General features: G+C 42.7%; 1 protein-coding gene and 1 long non-coding RNA gene across 3 annotated transcripts; both read right to left on the bottom strand.

Annotated features, from left to right (window-relative positions):
• Nucleotides 1-857: 857 nt before the first annotated feature.
• On the bottom strand, nucleotides 858-16122 carry ddx17 (DEAD-box helicase 17). 2 transcript variants are annotated; one of them, XM_084425585.1, is made up of 14 exons: nucleotides 16071-16122; nucleotides 15758-15823; nucleotides 15391-15547; nucleotides 15099-15195; nucleotides 14382-14515; nucleotides 14215-14280; nucleotides 13922-14063; nucleotides 12428-12588; nucleotides 11442-11614; nucleotides 11200-11310; nucleotides 11055-11116; nucleotides 10900-10959; nucleotides 2520-2747; nucleotides 858-2358 (listed from the first exon to the last, which is right to left on the bottom strand). In XM_084425585.1, exons 2-14 carry the CDS (start codon nucleotides 15811-15813, stop codon nucleotides 1826-1828), a joined length of 1980 nt encoding a protein of 659 aa, XP_084281711.1. In that variant the 5' UTR covers nucleotides 15814-15823; nucleotides 16071-16122; the 3' UTR covers nucleotides 858-1825. The 2 variants fall into 2 exon arrangements, with proteins under 2 accessions (XP_084281711.1, XP_084281710.1); XM_084425584.1 differs by having other exon boundaries at nucleotides 16019-16092.
• On the bottom strand, nucleotides 4554-10814 carry LOC311300915. Its single transcript, XR_014629388.1, has 2 exons — nucleotides 9853-10814; nucleotides 4554-6230 (listed from the first exon to the last, which is right to left on the bottom strand). It is a non-coding gene; the product is annotated as an uncharacterized lncRNA (long non-coding RNA).
• Nucleotides 16123-18236: the final 2114 nt, after the last annotated feature.

The following is an 18236-nucleotide window of genomic DNA, read 5'->3' as shown; positions in this document are numbered from 1 at the left end:
GGTCATTGAATGGCTTTTCTGAGGTAAATGTAACATTATAACGGGTGCCCAATCCAGTTCCAGGAGATCTACCTACCTGAGGAGTTCAGATCCAACCCTGATCAAACACACCTGTCTGTAATTATTAAGTGCTCCTGAAGATCTTAATTAGCTGCTTCAGGTGTGTTGGATCAGGGTTGGAGATGAACTTTGCAGGAAGGTAGCTCTCCAGGAACAGGATACACCCCTGGTTCACAAGCTGTAATATTGACGTCTTTCCGCGGTTGAAACACTGACTGAGCGATTACATGAGATTTCAGTAAGTTGTACTTTATCTTTTAACATTACTTCTGATGTTCATTCATGTTTATTTCATGCTGTAACTAGTAGTAAAGCGGAAGAGATGATCGGTTCACGTGTACGTCGTGCTGCCGCTTGGCTTGAACTGAACCGCTATAGCGGTATTGTTTGAATTTCATAATAAAATGGACAGAATGAAAGCTGAAACTTATTTCATATCAAAAGTAATAAAGCTCAAAGCTTATTGCGATTTATCGGATGGGAGGTGCGCTACAATGTTCTCTTCATTCATTAACTGAATGAACAATAATTGTAGTAAATAATTTTATACCTTAACTCATCTTTGATCACCAAAATGATATATTTAAATGTTTTTTTCCTATGAAAATGTATTCATGCCTTAAAATAGCTTGAATGTAACTACATCCTTGATTCATTTAGTATACGCGGATCGTGAATATGCATATTTTGCATGTTTGCAGGTTGATGACGTTGAGTTGGCAGACATTGGCAGGAGGGTTTTCCAGGGTGTGTGGTTGAAGTTAGCAAAATGGCTAAAAGTAAGCAAAACTAAGTAATTAAGAAATCAATTAAGTATCTTTAATGAAACAAATTACACTGCTTTAAAAAACTTCAGTAATCATCATGAATAAGTACTGACCAACTGTAATCAAAAGATGTATTTAGGAAGATACACGTTAAAAAAGTAGATAAAAACTAAACTATGACAAACTAAAGATGCCTCGTAGCAGGTTTTGCTTCAAGACAGATTTAAGAACCAAAAAACAAGTATTGTATTAAACGAGAGGCCCTTCTCTCAAGACCCTGGACCACTGGCTTAAAGCTGCAGTCGGCAAGATTTTTTTGATCATATTCACTGAAACCGACACTATGCTCCGACAGAACAACATCAATCAGCTGGTTTTAGAAAAAAACACGTGCTTCTACCTCTACCTAGAGCCTGTTATTTGTTTTGCAAAAATCCACCGCTCCCGGTTCTTTTGGTCCAATCAGCGCAGGGCTGTGTGAGACCTGACTGTCAATCACAGTTCGTGCACACGCTACAGATCCATCCTCCCCCCTCGCGCACATTACAATATCACATGCACACGCCTGAATTTCGCAGGTGTGTTGGATTGTATGAAGCGTGATGGCGGAGAGAAAATCTACTAACAAGCTTCCAATTCCTTGGTTAACTCGGAGTACTCCATGGTGTTGATCGATGCTGAAGAGAGGGGTGCGTTCACAGAAAATCTGGTGCGCACGCACTGACGAGCACAAACTTGATGGGAGGGTGTTCGGTGGTTGTGGGGGAGGGGTATGAGAGTTGTAAATATTCTAAATTTTGGCTAAGTCCCCTCAATCAGCCAGGCTTGCCGACTGCAGCTTTAATTAAATGCAAAGCCATCCTTTTCTATGACAACACAAAAGAAAATAAGGAGCACACCATATTACACAGCTATATTCAAATGTTCCGACTGGTAGCAGGGCAGGTTACTATTACAAAAAAAAAAAAGGTTTGAAAAGACAGCAATGCCTCTGGATGCTACTTTCTGGGAGGGGGAGGAAGGGGTGGTGGTGAGGCAAATGGGTATGGGCCAGGACCCATGAAGCCCATGACAGGCTGTGGTGGAGGAGGGAACTGTTGTGCCATGAGTGGTTGCGGACCCGGCCCAGGCTGAGGAGGAGTTGGAGGCGGCGCTCCAAACGGACCTTGGGGAGGTCCAGCCTGATCTTGCCCTCCCGCTCCCCCACCTGGATGTGAGCCTCCCCCTCTGGAGCCATACTGCCCCCCTCCTCCAGCCCCATAGCTCTGGTATTGGTCACCTCCTTCACTGTTGTAGGAGGGTCCTGAGTTGTAGTTGTTTCGTCCATCCCTATTGCGATCTCTGTAAGAAGAAGAGGACAAACGGTCGTCACGGCTGCTCCCACCTGACCTTCCATCGCGGCTGAAGTTGTTGCTGCGGCTGCCCTTGTTCCCCCCAGATGCAGAGCTCATACGCCGATCACATTCGTCCTGGTACATCATGTTGGGGTTATTTGAGCTTGAGTTGTTGCCACGGTAACGCATCCTTCCACCTATGGAAGTAGCCAGTTAGAGGCCAGAAATTAGGCTAGAGATACAAGAATTTGAAATGTGAAAAATAACTAAATGGTGTCAAACTAGACTGGGAATCTAGATCTCTCAAGAACAAACTAAAATATGCCTGCCCAACTGCAGCTCATCTTGAAACTCTCACCTCCCCCACGGCCTGTGTCCACCAACTGCAGTAGTTTGGGGTTGATGGCCTGTCTAGCCTCCTCAAGAACCCTGACCAGATCACGAGCCTGCCGAAGGTTCCCAGGTGTGAAGAAGGTGTAGGCTGTACCTTTGTTGGTGCTACGGGCTGTGCGCCCAATGCGATGAACATAATCCTCAGAAGAGTTTGGATAGTCATAGTTGATGACAAATTTAACATCCTCCACATCTTCATGGGGACAAGGTAATTTATGGAGGAAGAAAAAAGGTAGAAATTAGTGAAGTAGACAGAAGGAATGGACCATTGCCTTGTTCACTGCGACAGCAGTACTGGAATTATTCACTCATCTGTGTTTGGGATCTCTTCATGGATTTTACAGGCGCTTTGGAGCAAGTTTGTCTATCAATAATCTTTCAATAAGACAATTGGTACAGATTTTTTGACATTTAAGTATGCTGTCATCAACAGTCATAAATATCCAGGTGTTAATTAATATATAAATGTATATAAAACTAGTGATGCACCAAAATGATTTTTATTTTTTTTTACATTCAAAGGACATTTACTGTTGAATTTGAAAGTTCAGACTTAGTTTCATTTCAAAAGTAACAAAGCACAAAAGTTACTGTGATTTATTGGATTGTATGTGCACTACAAATAATGTTAAGTGATGTTTTGCTAATGTATCAATGGAAAAAACTTAGACTAAATGATTGCAGTCTATCAAAATTAAAATCTTTAAAAAACTAGAAATTTACATTGTCATCCCAGCCCAAGTTATAGCTTATTCACGTTGTGTACACAAAATAAACACTGGATTCATTTAAAACACGCCATCAGAAGAGTGCTAATTAATGCACCATTTCAGTCAATTAATTCTTCCCTCCAAAACTGAATTTCAGTGCATCACTACAATACTAATCATTCAGATAAAGCTCTGTCTTTATTCAACCTAAAGACAGGGTCTCACTAGACGATTTTTCAGTCAATTTCCAATGGTCCCAGGTTTTGGAAAACAGCGTTCGCCTCATCCAAACGAACTGAACACTGATGTCAAACAAAATGAGGTGCGCATCAAAAAGTGCTAGTGTGAAAGCACTGAACAGAATAGTGTGAGACGATTTTTTTTTTAATGCCTGTTTTCAATCGACTAGTGAGAACCCGCCTTTAAGGAAACCAACACTATACAGTAAAATAAATACAAAATTTGCTTTGAGTACTCACCTATTCCAAAGATAAATGGTTAATCTAATCTTTAGTATCTTAAGTATTACATGAACTATCAATGTAAATTAACAATATGATTCAGTTCATATTTAAGACTATTTGTAACCAGCAATACTTTAGGTAGTATTAAAGAGGAGAAATGTCAGGAGTTCATTAAACATAAGGTGAAGTTTTTTTTTTTTTTTTTTTTGACATATCTTAAAAGTCTGTTTCTTATTACAGATTAAAAGGGGCTCTAACAACACTGCTATTGACCCTAAAAGAAAACAGTCTCCTTTTGGAAAATGATAATGATAGTTTATGCTATTTTAGATATCTAAAGAATGCAACGTGCTAAAATGGAAATACAATCATGTATAATAATGACCTAATATACCATGGCACTTACCACACCCATTCAAACAAACTTAAAGGACATTTGCCACACTATGGAAACAGTTCTCATGAACAGGGCAGTGACTAGGGCATGATCAGGTACTTACCCTAGGTTAGGTTACTCTTGGCTGGGATCAGTCCTGGGTCCCGTGGAGCGGCCCAAGAGGAAGAGGTTAATGTGGGCTCACGCGTTGAGCTGCCCCCCCTTCACCCTCGGCCCTGCCCCAGCAACGCCAGGCGGGAGCAGAACCGGCTCTGCCCCAGTTCTCTCTCTCTCGCTGGGTTGTAGGGCCTCCACAAACCGGACCGGACTGTATCCAGCACTCTTAACTCTCTCTCTCCCTCTCTCTAGAACTCTGTGGGCCATTCAGCCCCAAACCTATCTTAGGGGCAGACTTTCCTGGAATCTAACAGAGCCCTGAGGGGCCATAGTATCCTTTTGAGTTTTTTTTTTTTTTTTTTTTTTACGGTCAATCCAGATTTTGAAGAAGGAAAAAAAGAAAAGAAAAGTAAGCTAGTCGATGCCGCTAGCCCATAAGACTCTAGATAAATGGGGCGCAGCTGAGGGAGTTTATCCATATCAAGCCCTGTGCTAGTGTCTGGTAACATGGTAGAGGGAGGCCACTGTGTCAAATTAGCACAGCATGTCTGGGCTGGCAGTTAGGAAGTCAAAAATCCTGAAGGGGAAAAAGAACAATAATAGTGTAAGACTCTCTAAAATAACCCAAACATACCCAGACAAAACAAATTAGCAATTTCTAATATTTTTGTGAGGTCATTGTTCACCCAGACATGAATGATTCCAGAAAGAAGTTTTGCACAAAAAAAAGTAAAAAGTTCTGACCAACTCTATTCTGACCATGACTACGGATTAACATCTAACATCCAAGATAACAGGACACTTGTACACAATTTGTTCAGGAAGGAGACTGGCATTAGGACCCAGGGAAGAGGAGGGAAAGATAGCAGCTCCCCTAGATCCGTGCTAGGGTCAACAGCGAGCCGGTGAGCCCCACATGTGCGAGGATTTTTACAATAGTAACAAGAAACAGACAGCACAAGTTTATCATGTTTGGAACAGCTTGCTTGTGGAATCTGGAAACTGACGAAGCAGCCCACCAGTCAGTCACCGTCAGCCCAGAGTCCTTTTTACCATTAAATGTGAACTTGACAACGTGTCAATAAATATCTTTTCTTCCCAGCCTTCACTTGTTTTGAGCAAAATACATAAGAGAGGAAAGGACAAGAGTAAAAAGATCAAACCAAATGTTCCCAAAATGTATGTGATGTTTTTCCAACTGTAAAGAGAGAAGCCATTAAGGTCTGAACCAAAATAATCTTAAACAAATAGTAGAATTCTAGGTACTGATTTCTAGGTGTTGAAACTATAGATATAAATTTAGGTTAAAAACTGTTCTTAATGTCTATCCTCCTCCTGAAGTCTGACAACTCTTAACCTGAAAGCATATTTTTTTGCATTCCACTTCATTTTGTGGGCAGTCCATATGACAATTTTCCTCCTCAGCACAATCCGCAGATGTCTGTGCACACTGTCAACATGCAGCCCTATTTTTGTATCTGTGGAGACTTGTGTGCAGACAACAGCGCATGTGCAAGCGATTTGAGCGGTTAAAAAAAGAAAGGTCCACTAGATGCACAAGATGAAGTAGAATGTGGATAATGAAATAGACCCTTCAAGTACACAAAACACTGTTCTCTGTTCATCAAGTGAACAAAAAGTAAAAGGGGCGTTCACACCGATACAGATTAAATAACTGGATGTTGCCAAATCTCTGTGCGGTTGTGTTGATGAGAATTCCTACTTGACTGGTGACTATCCATCTGTAGTCTCAGGTAGAGGATTACAGTTAATTTTTAGGAAGTTGAGTTCTACTTAACTTCATTGCATTGCCAAAAGTCACACAATGATGGAAACCGTAATCGGTTACCTAATGTAACCTCGGTTCTCTCTAGAAGAGGGAACGAGTATTGCGTAAGTTGCTTACGCTACGGGAAAGTCATCTTTTCTCGAGATATGAAGCCAGAAAATTATCCTTAATTTTTTTATTTATTGTCAACGCAGTGCAGCAGCTAGCAGACCTAGAGCGGCTGTCTAGCGCGGTCATTGGCTGCCGCGCGGCAACTGCAGCAGCCAACCACTGAGCCCCGTGTGATGTCGTGCCCTTACACGTCAGAGCCCGCCAGAATGGGCGTGGCTTTAGTGTATATAAGGACGGGCTCGGGTGCTGCTTCCCTGGTTTTCATTCGACTGAGCCGAAATCAGCTCGAGGCGTGAGCACGGCAGGTTACGCAATACTCGTTCCCTATTCTATAGAGAACCGAGGTTAAATTAGGTAACCGAGTACGTTCTCTTACGATAGGTTCTCTCGTATTGCGTAAGTTGCTTACGCTCCTGGAACCCCTTGTCAACGCCGTGTGTGCCGAGCATCCACTATATGAGTCCCAGGGGAGCCCGGGGAACATAAATAGTGGGAATCAGGTGGCCAGCAACGCGGGCCAACACAAGTACATAAGCACACTGTAAGGGAATACAGAGCGGCGCTGCCAGTCTATTATAGAACATCAACCCTAATAGTGCAGCTCAACCAGGAGAGCTAAGTCACGTGAGAGTAGACTGTGCACAGACACTGTGGGCAGAGCATACATCCCGTTAGACTGACAAAACTTTAGCCTGCAAGGCGGGAACTTCCAGGTTATAGAACCTGACAAATGTAGAGGGGGAGGCCCAGCCTGCTGCCATAAAAATGTCATGAATAGAAATCCCGCTGGACCAAGCCCACGCCTCTAGTGGAATGAGCCCTGATGCCCAACGGGCACTGCAGGTGTTTAGACGCGTATGCTGCTGCGATAGCGTCCACTATCCATCTGGACAGGCTATGTTTCGAGGCGGCGAGACCCTTGGTGCGCCCACCAAACGAAACAAAGAGCTGCTCCGAGCGCCTGAAGGCGGCGGAGCGCGTAATGTAAACTCTCAGCGCCCTGACAGGGCATAGGAGTTTAACATCGCCCTCGCTACCGGATGCTGGAAGAGCCGATAGGGAGATAACCTGCGCTCTGAAGGGAGTGCCAATCACCTTGGGGACATAGCCATGTCTTGGTCTGAGGATGACTTTAGAGTCATTCGGTCCAAACTCGAGACACGCGGCGCTGACAGACAGCGCGTGTAAATTCCCCACGCGTTTGACTGATGACAGAGCTATCAGAAACGCGGTTTTGAGCGGCAGATATTTCAGATCCACGGAGTCTAATGGTTCAAAGGGATGCGTCTTCAGGGCCTCTAGGACCAAAGAAAGATCCCAAATAGGAACCGAAGGGGGCCGCGGGGGATTCATCCTCCTGGCTCCTCTGAGGAAGCGGATGATGAGCTCGTTCCTTCCTATTGACTGGCCGCGCGTTGGCATAGTGAACGCTGCAATAGCCGCCACATACACTTTGAGCATGGAGGGGGACCTGCCCTTGTCCAACAGCTCCTGAAGGAAGCAGAGCACCCACGAAACCCCACACGTACGTGGGTCTAGATTCTTGATTATCCACGCATGCAGAGACCAGCGCTCTGGGTGGGGATGCCAGATTGAGCCGCCGGCCTGAGAGAGCAGATCTGCTCTCGCCGGGATCGGCCATGGGGCTACCTGTGACAGCCGCATCAGCTCTGGGAACCAAGTCTGATTCTCCCATCGCGGGGCTATGAGGAGCACCGAGTGGCACGCTTCCCTGATTCTCTTGATTACCTGTGGTAACAGCGAGATCGGAGGGAAAGCATACAGTGGGAGGCTGGGCCAGGTTTGGGCCAGCACGTCCTCGTTCTTTGAAAAGAACTTTGGGCAGTGAGCGTTGTCTTTTGACGCGAAAAGGTCGACCTCCGCCCTGCCGAATAGGCGCCATAGTAGCTGGACTGTCTGAGGATGTAGGGACCATTCTCCCAGGGGAATGTTGTCCCTGGACAGTCTGTCTGGGCCATCGTTCAGGTGGCCCGGCACATGCGCGGCTCTCAGCCCACACGAGGAGGCGTTTTGTTAGATCGCAGAGATTCCTGGATCTGACACCGCCCTGGCGGTTCACGTAGGACACCACAGACATGTTGTCCGATCGGACTAGAACGTGGTGGCCCCGTATGTATGGGAGGAAGCGCTTCAGTGCGTTCTCGACCGCTATCATCTCCAGACAGTTTATATGAAGGCGTTTCTCTCGGTCTGACCACAGGCCAAAGACTGGTCTGCCCTCGAAGAGAGCGCCCCAACCTAAGTTGGAGGCGCCCGTTGAGATGACCTTTCGGTACGAGACAGCTCTCATCACCACTCCTCGTTGGTACCAGTCGGCCGCTAACCAGGGCTTTAGTGCTGAAACGCAGCTCTGAGTCACTCTGATTATACTTTGTTCAAATATCTCAGGTCTAAGATAGGTCTTAGAGCTCCGTCCTTCTTGGGTACGAGAAAGTAACGGCTGTAAAAGCCTGCCTCGCTCAGAGAAGGAGGTACTGGTTCTATGGCCCCTTTGCACAGTAGCTTCATTATTTCTGCACGAAGTAGGTGTGCTACTTCCGAATTCACTGTCGTCTCGGTCCGTGCTTGAAAGTGCGGGGGACGGCGAGCAAACTGCAGCGAATAGCCCTGTTTTACTGTGCTCAGCACCCATTCTGACACACCTGGAATAGCTTCCCATGCTTCTGCATGTACAGTTAAGGGCAGAATGACCTCTGGGTTTCGATTGCAGCACTTCGTGGGCTCGATAACCTGACTCAGAGGTATGAGCGCGGCCTTGGAAAGGGGGCGCATAAGTTCCGCATCCACGCCGGAGCGCGTCCGGCTGGATTCCTGGACCGAAGAGGAGGCAGAATGGTGCGAACCGGACCATTCCTTGCTGTCTGAGGCCAGGATAGAGCAGCTGTCACCGGCGGCATCTCCTTCCGCTTCGTCCCCTGAGGCGGCGGCAGTGAGGGCAGAAGCCGGCAGCTGCGCGTCCGGGAGGGGGGACGGAGAAGGAGAGAGAGAGGCTCGCGGGCAAGGTTCCGGCGAGCTCTTGACTGCCGCTACAGACTCCGGTGGTCTCTGGGAGCGGCGCTTCTTCCTGCGCGGTCCAGCAGTGACGGGCGGAGTGACAGCTTCGGCGTCAAACACTTCAAGTCGAGCCCGCAGTGTCGGCATTGAAAGTTCTTCGCAGTGGACGCAGCCTCCCGAAGAGAGAGTGAGAGCTGCGTGATCTCGACCCAGGCAGAAAGCGCAGATCACATGGCGGTCTCCAGCGCTGAGCGGGGCTCGGCACGAGCCACAGGAACTGCCAGGCATTTTTACAAAAACGCTCGCGCTCTTTTAGACAAAGGAGTGTGTGTCGCGGCGGCGAACACACACACACACACACACACACACACACAGCAGTGAAAAGGATATTGTCGCCGGATAGTGTGGCAGGCACGGATGGCTGAAGGCGCTTTCCTCTGCTTGCTAGTCGCTTGTTTCCACGGCGGCGGCTTCTTCTCAGGATTCAGGATGTGTAGAGCTTCGCTGAAGAGAATGAAAATCAGGGAAGCAGCACCCGAGCCCGTCCTTGTATACACTAAAGCCACGCCCATTCTGGCGGGCTCTGACGTGTAAGGGCGCACGCGCCCTCAATTGGGCGTGACGTCACACGGGGCTCAGTGGTTGGCTGCTGCAGTTGCCGCGCGGCAGCCAATGAGCGCGCTAGACAGCCGCTCTAGGTCTGCTAGCTGCTGCACTGCGTTGACAATAAATACAAAAATTAAGGATAATTTTCTGGCTTCATATCTCGAGAAAAGATGACTTTCCCGTAGCGTAAGCAACTATTGCGTAAGCAATACGAGAGAACCTCTCGTCAGAGAACTTCAATTCTCTCAGAAAATTAATAGCATGGCCATTGTAAATAGTTGTCAATCTGAACACTCCTTCACCTTCTCTAAATTCCTCCAGAGTGAGGCATGATATATGTATTTGTCATATTTTATTTTCATGTCTATAATATCTTCATTATTTTCTGTAGTTTTGAATCAATGTGTACTGTGAAAAGCATTATACAAATACTTTTCACTTGATATATTTGAAAAAAAGTTCACACTTGACCGGTTTGGTCCAATTAAAACAAAAATGTATCACTTTCTTTTTTGGTCCGGACCAAAAGAACTGAACAACAAGTGTGAACACACTCTAAGGGACATGGGACTTGGCTGTGTGCATTGACCAAGCAAGTTTCATTGTTACCAATAAGATATGACATTAGTGCGCTTATTTACCGATCAACATTTAGGTGTCTGTCTGACATAATTACTTGAAAAAACACTTTGATTAGCTGTTTGCAGGGATGCAAACTCCTAAGGTGTGAAAAAGGTCAAACAATTACATATCCGAGGACATGCTTCAGCTTCAGTGGGAATTTCTCATGAAAGAATAAGTTTCTAGCAAACATTTCAATTAATTTGAATGATTTAATGTATTTTAGGTTAAAGCTATTATACTCAAGTTTTCGGGTCTTGCAAAAGCGATTTTGCTTTCAAAACATAAACTGTCTCCCCAAAAAAGATGAGAAGTTTGCAGCCCTGTGTTTGTGTGAATAGGAATGACATCTGCTTAACCAGTGCATCTCTATGGGCACAAAGTTTGAGCATTCCACAATTATGTGACATTGTTGTACATGTCAAAGTGTTGTCTATATATTATCTACATTATTTAGTGGCGATCAGATAATCATTCCGTTTAGAATTTTAAAAATTAGAAACGGTTCTGAATGAGTATCAAGTATCAGACCATACCCAGACCCCGTGAGGCAACGTCAGTAGCGATCAAAATTGGAGCTTTTCCACTGCGGAACTCTGGAAATACATAACACACAGCACAACAAAGTGAGAACTGTCAGGAAGAAATGTAACAGCCTGCTTCAATAAAATGTGAAGCTTAAAAACTTCACCTGATAGTACCCAGTCCCTCTCTGGTTGGCTTTTGTCACCATGAATACACATTGCAGGCCACCTGGATGAAGACAGAACACACATTGCATCAGCATACTATATGATTTATAAAAACCTTTAAGAGGGATTATAAAGATCTCTTACCCATCTCTTCGCATTCTACGAGTCAGTTCATCACAACGTTTCTTTGTCTCAACAAAGATGATGGTTTTGTTCTCCTTTTCAGCCATGATTTCCTCCATCAGCTGAATCAGCCTTTGAGCGCAAACATTTCTTTGAAACATTTTCATCTTGATTTATACATACAAATAGGAAAGTAGACCAACACAAATCACAATGACTATAATAAAAGCTCAATAAATTTCATATCCAATACTTCAGCTCACTTGTTGTCTTTTTCATTTTCCATGCAGACATCCACTATCTGCAGGATGTTGTGGTTTGCGCTTAGTTCTAGAGCTCCTATATTGATTTGGACATAGTCATGGAGGAAATCTTCAGCCAGCTGACGCACTTCTTTAGGCCAGGTAGCACTCCACATGAGAGTCTGTCTGTCAGGCTGAAGGAAACAGGAACAGCAGCAAACGTAAAAGAGTGAGCTTGATGTGTATTCAGAGGAAAGTGATTATGGGTAGCAATCTTAGGGCGCTTTCACACTTGGTTCGATTGCCTGTTCCGAACCCGAGTTCGATTGCTCCCCCCTCCCCCTGCCCCCGATGGACTGTGTTCACATTATATTATTTCTATCCGAACCGCGGTACACTCGCGTCATCAGGCTGCAGCTGGCGTAATGGTGTTGCTTGGTAACCGCGAATGAAAAGGCGCCCAAATGGATAGACTTGCTCGGTTGACATTTTTTCTTCTTTTTTTAACCTTTGGTTTTGTTTTCAACATAGACATACAGAAACACACTTGCGTCTGTCTGCCGCAAAAATTCTGAAAACGTTTCAAAGACAGCGGGCTGTCCGGCGAAGACACATTATACGTCAACAATAGCGGTTCACTTCCGCGGTTTGGTTCGATTGCGTTCATATCAGCAGCGAACCGTACCCGAGTTCACATGAACCATACCCCAGACCACCTTTTTAAGCGGACTCGAGTACGGTTCGCGGGTGCGCACCCGAGTACGGAAGACAGCGTTCACATCATCCAAACGAACCGAACTCTGACGTCATTCGAACCCGGGTGTGCACCAAAAGTGCTAGTGTGAAAGCGCCCTTAAACACAGACCAGGACCATTTTTTGAGTGCATAATCATTGCTGATTAAGATTCTCAGTCTAGCATTGCTGTGTGTAATGTTAACATCCATGAACTGTCAAATTCTGTTTCAAGTGAACACTGGAGACTGTTTCACAAAAGGACAGAACTTACTCTAATTTGGTCAAGAATTTTGCGGATTTGGGGTTCAAAACCCATGTCCAACATACGATCAGCCTCATCTAGCACCAGGTAGGTGCAACGGCGCAGGTTGGTTTTTCCTACCTCCAGGAAGTCGATCAGACGGCCAGGTGTGGCAATGCAGATTTCAACACCTTTAGGAGGTCAAACAATGTTTATTGAGAGAAAAGCCCTTAACTATTCCTGATTAATTTACTTAGAAAATATTCAGTTACTATTACACTAGTCCAGGAAAAGGGTTGAGAACCACAGCTCAATCCAACTTTTTTTCTACACACCTTTGCATGACTTATGGGAGTAACTTCCATTGAACTGTTAACAATCAGCAACTGTCAATGAACTTATGGGAGTATGCAAGCTTTGCATGACTTATGGGAGTAACTTCCATTGAACTGTTAACAATCAGGAACTGTCAATGAACTTGTTTAAAGGGATAGTCCACTCTAAAATAAAAATTCTAATGCTTGTAAAATAGTGGTGTTCTAATGCTGTATGCCCTTCTTTTTTTGGGGACCACAAAAGGAGAAAAAATGGCATATAATGGCAGTGAATAACAACTAGCATCAAGCTTTTTTTTAAAGACGCAAAAGTATCACAGATTGATCCCATGTGACACGTGCCGTATATTCCAAGTGTTCTAGGGGTATATGATAGGGTTTGTTAAAAAAAAAAAAAAACTACTTCTGTCCACAGCTAAAACTGTGCACATTCGTGAGACTCTATTAGCGCCGCAGTTCACTCCATCTTGCCCAGAAATAACAAACAAGTTGTGAGAAATTAAGATTAATAAATACGCGACATAAAAAACAATGCCTAGAAATCCCCAAAAAGTACCGCTGTATTTAATCCGTGTAAACATTTACGGACCAGAACAACGTATGTCTGATGACGGTCAGAATGACAGGAGACAGATGTGAACATAAGTGTTGCATGAGATCATTCCGTGATACTTTTGTATTTTTTTTAAAAAAGCTTGATGCTGGTCGCTTTTCACTGCCTTTCACAGTGGGACATTTTTTTTTCTTTTTTTTTTTTTTTCCTTTTGTGGTCCAAAAGAAAGAAGGGCATACTGCATTGGAACAACAACAACACAGACAATTATGACATAATTTTCATTTAAAACACCCTTTAAAGCTCTATAAATGCAATAAGCATTTTCAAACATAAATGGCACCATAAAGTCATAATTACTGGCAAACGCTGCGATTTAATTACATACATTTATAACCTGACAACACTGCATGTTTAAGAGTAAAGCATGGCACTATGTTCTTTTACACACATGCAGCTCATGACATTAGTGAGCTCACTAATGTCACTCTTTCAGTGTCTCGGATAGGCTTGGTTCATAGGAATTAAATGAATAATAAAACGTTCTCAGAATAATCATGATTCTATTCTGAGCATTAACAATAGGTAAACTGTATTTTTTGTTAGTGTGTTGTAGATGTTGGTCAGTTTCCATACCTCTTTCTAAATCTCTGATCTGTGGACCTTTAGGGGCTCCACCATAAACACAGGTACTCTTGATTCGGGATGATTTGCCATAGTCATAAGCCACTTGCTGCACCTGCTGGGCTAATTCACGTGTGGGTGCTAACACAAGACACTAAACAGAACAGAAAGCAGGAAACGGAAGGATTGAAAAATGTACTAACAAAGCATTATGGATTCATTTTGCATCAACAACAGTACGCCATTCTGATTCTAAATCAGTGCCTAATTCTACTTATTGTGGTAAAAGTTGTATGCCAACTTACGATGGGCCCATCCCCTCTCTCTGGGTATGGCTGATGGTTAATGTGCACTATGGCAGGCAACAGATACTGTGGAAAACATTGAAATAAGTAAACATGAGTATACTTGGAATGGGTATTCAAGTATGTGTGTTTTCGCTGGCTGTTGGTTGTAGATGTAGGTCTCTTACAGCCAGTGTTTTTCCAGAGCCAGTCTGTGCGATGCCCACCATGTCCCTGCCACTGAGAGCCAAAGGAAAACCTTGAGCCTGGATAGCAGTGGGCTCCTTAAAGTTCTGCTGCAGCAGCACTTCCATCACATATTCTTAAAAAACACAGAAACAATACTCAATATTCTTATACGCAACCACTGCTCTACAAGACCAGAATATTTCAAAGAGCTTTTTTAACATAACTGAACAAAATTATTATTAGAATAATAATAAATAAAAATTATGGGAATTAGGCAGCAGAAGCAATGAGGAAAAAAGAGTCACAAGTTCAGAATCAAATTTGGCCAAATGCAGCTTAAACGCAAATCTTAATTAGCCTAGATAGGTGCACAAATATGTTAAATATAGTAAATAATTATTTTGTAAATTAATGAAGACTAGAGTAATCACCTTTTTCCTGACCCTCTGTTTCCTGTACAGAGCCTATGCAGTTTTCACGTTAAACATGCATGTTGTGCATGCACAGCAAACAAAACATTTATAAGACAACTCATTATTCCAGAGTCGTATAAAATATTTGTTCAAAATGAACAAATTGTTCAATTGTTCATGAACAACCCATCACTAGCAGAAAATAATACAAGAAGAAGAAATTATATTAGTAAGTGTGTTTCCATCAAGGATGAAGAAAGAAAAAAAAAACTTTTTCAACACACTCATGTGAATTAAACTCACGAGGGAACTGAGCTTGATGGAAGTTGGTGACAGGCTTTGGACAGCCGGAGCCTCTGACGGTGATCTCTTTCCTCTTGCGATATTCTTCAACATCATACTATTAAACATACAAAGATAAATATAAATGAAAGCAAAAATTAAATAAAAGCAAAATGGTAGACCGAAAAGTTTACTATATTGATTTACCAAAATAACATAGTCAATAAGGTTTTTACTGTAAATTAATTAATTAATATGTACGGAAGCCCATTTCAGACTCAACTTGTTTTCTTTTTCTTAGGTTATTTATTACCTGACTCATGTGATGAACCTCTGGGTGTTCGCTGTAGAAGTTCTTCTCAAATTTGGGCAGCTGGTCCAGGTCCCATTTCTTCTTCCTCAGCCGATCTCCTGGATTCCCAAACTTCTTAGGTGGAGGTTGGACAACTCGACTTGATCCAAAGCGAGGCCTGTGAGAGATACATTTCTTTAACTTTGAATCCTTTTCCTGACAGTTATGAGCACTGTTTGAGATAAGTGTATACTATGGAAAAGTAGCTAAATCTGTTAACTGAAACCAACATATTAATTACCTAATATCTAATATAGAAATAAACTGATATTATTAAATGTTTTAATACACACAAATAAACAAACATCAATTAAAAAGAATGGCTCACCCTCTGTCCCGTCCTCGATCTCTGTCTCGGTCTCCATACGAGTTACTTCCTCTCATTTCCTTTACCCTACAGTAAGGTAAAACCCCAGAACGAAACGAAGTAACGTTAAAGCTGGTCCTACCTGGTTTGTAGAAATGTATTTTTCTGATAAGCGGTAGATTTGTAAAATGTTTAATGAGGGTGTTTTAGACAAGGTTAGTGTGTAGAAAATCGGCAAGTATCTCCATACAGCATGAAAACAGACTTCTGCAAAGAACACACCAGCGAAAAATACACCAGCTTTGAGTTAGACAAACAACATATTCGTGCGTACTCGGTTCTGTGAAATGTCGTCTGACACAAAGCAACTGGACCCGCCCCGTTTAATGTCGTAGAATTTTGTGCGTAGGGCTATATTGAAAGTACACAAACAACGCAACGAAACCTGCGTAGTGTGACGATGAATTCGCGTAAGTGCGTAAAAAAACGGAGCTAAAAACAATGGTGAACCTAACGGATTTGAATATCTAAAGGAGGCTTTATCCAAAGTAATTGAGGGTTGGATGACTGGACGAACGAATTTCGTAGTTTAAATTAATATAAAATAATTACAAAACTGTTTTATAGCAGTCACAACAAAAGATAGGACTGTACTGTTGCTGTGTCCGAAACCGTTCCCTATCCACTAAATAGTGCCCTATATAGGGTGTCGGCCATTTTGAAGTGGTGTCCGAATTCTGAGTGAACAACTTCATTCCCTACATTCGTTCCCTCATTTATATCAACAATGCACTCTGATTTTGAGCGTACCCGATGTACACTCACTGAAGCACGAATTCCACCGCGGAGAGGACCGAGCGCGAGAGTTTATACGAAAGATGCAGCTTGCAGCTTTCTTAATTCTGCTGTAACATTTATTTCACGCTGTTTCTAGGTTTTACTTCTTTTTTTTTTTATTAATCATTACTTGATTAAAACATATTAAAATATAGAGAGGCAATACTATATTGATGAAATTTAAAATGAAATGAAATTATATAAATTGGGTAAATTGTGTTTGATATTATTAATCATTATTAAAATATAGTATTTAGGCATTAACTCAATTTAATGTGTTTTACTAACAGCCAAGTGTTTTACTAATTTGTGGCTAATTTGTCTCACAACTCTGTTAAGGAAGAGATTATCATTTAGATTATTTAAAAATATTCGTTAATAAATGGGTTTTTTTTTTTTTTTTACAGTCGTCCGAGGCTCTGCGACCATCCTCTCTGAGCGCAAAACACTGCTAAAATACTTTACTAAAAATAATAAAAACAGAAAATAATCTAATGTTACACTCGCTAATGTGTGTTTATTCGGGTTAGTAATAGCCTAGTAATAATGATTATGAACACCAAATTAATCTTTATTGTATTATGAAACAACAAGCTGGCACGGAGTATGTATAATTACAATATAAAGTCATTATAATTAATATTTTTTTTAATGTAAGTTACATAAGATAAAAGTAGGCTTAGTTTTATTACTACATGTTTCTGGCTCCAGCTCCAGCTCTCCAACTCTAATTGTAAACGTCATGTAGCCTATATGTATACTCCAGCGTCCGAATTCACTCACCAATGCTGGGAGCCTGCGACCGCTGCGACCCATACGCCCTAAAAGTATGTACTGTTTTTGTGACGAGAAAGTGCATACTAAGCAAAAGAGTACACAAGCTTCTCTGTCGCATCCTGACACCGTAAACTGGCATGTCAATCATCTTGTCACAGTTAAAATCTTCCACATTTAATTTAATTTCCTACTGTTTCAGAGAGAAATGCAGTAGCATGTTGATCTGCAGTCAGGTCTTCATGCGGAGAACACTCTTCATATTAATGCATAATGATTTAAAAGTTAAGGACAAATGGATCTTTATAAAAGTCCACATTGTTATTGCAAATCAAATAACACGAATAACAATAAATCAATATTTTTATCAGGTTAAACTTAGATTATTTGTCACTCAAACCTTTATCTGGTTGCGCATATCCGCCATGTTTTATAGTTTTTATTTTATTTTATTTTTTACACTTTTTACTCATGTCTGTATCTGAACTGAATCCGCCTCCAAAGCGCAATGGGTTGTGGGCAAGTGTGCATGGATCCACACTTTGAAAATCCACCGGAAATAGTAGACTTTTGACATACTCTTTTCAACATACTATGCTTTGGGACACACTTATTCTAATCTCGCTATTTAGGATGGACACAGGGTTAACTTCATTCACTGCTTGCTGATATAGAGTCCACTCAAATGCCATACACCAGTGGTTCCCAACCACATTCCTGGAGTCCCCCAACACTGCACATTTTGCATGTCTCCTCAGTCAAACACACCGGATAAGGTGTGGCGCAATGGATAAGACACATGCCTTTGGTGTGAGAGACCTGGGTTCGAATCCACTGTGAGACACCAATGTGTCCCTGAGCAAGACACTTAACCCCTAGTTGCTCCAGA

This window comes from Rutilus rutilus (genome assembly GCF_951802725.1).
Source record: "Rutilus rutilus genome assembly, chromosome: 12".
NCBI classification, from domain to species: Eukaryota; Metazoa; Chordata; class Actinopteri; order Cypriniformes; family Leuciscidae; genus Rutilus; species Rutilus rutilus.
The sequence above is the reverse complement of the archived record's forward strand: the minus strand, read 5'-3'. Positions and strand labels throughout refer to the sequence as shown.

Bases quoted from the DNA above. Each gene is read 5' to 3' on its own strand.
- ddx17 (XM_084425585.1), bottom strand. From the start codon at position 15,813: ATGAGAGGAAGTAACTCGTATGGAGACCGAGACAGAGATCGAGGACGG. The intron at 15,548-15,757 runs GTGAGCCATTCT...TATCTCTCACAG, and splicing joins GATCGAGGACGGGACAGAGG to GCCTCGCTTTGGATCAAGTC. The intron at 11,117-11,199 runs GTAAGAGATCTT...GTCTTCATCCAG, and splicing joins CGTAGAATGCGAAGAGATGG to GTGGCCTGCAATGTGTATTC.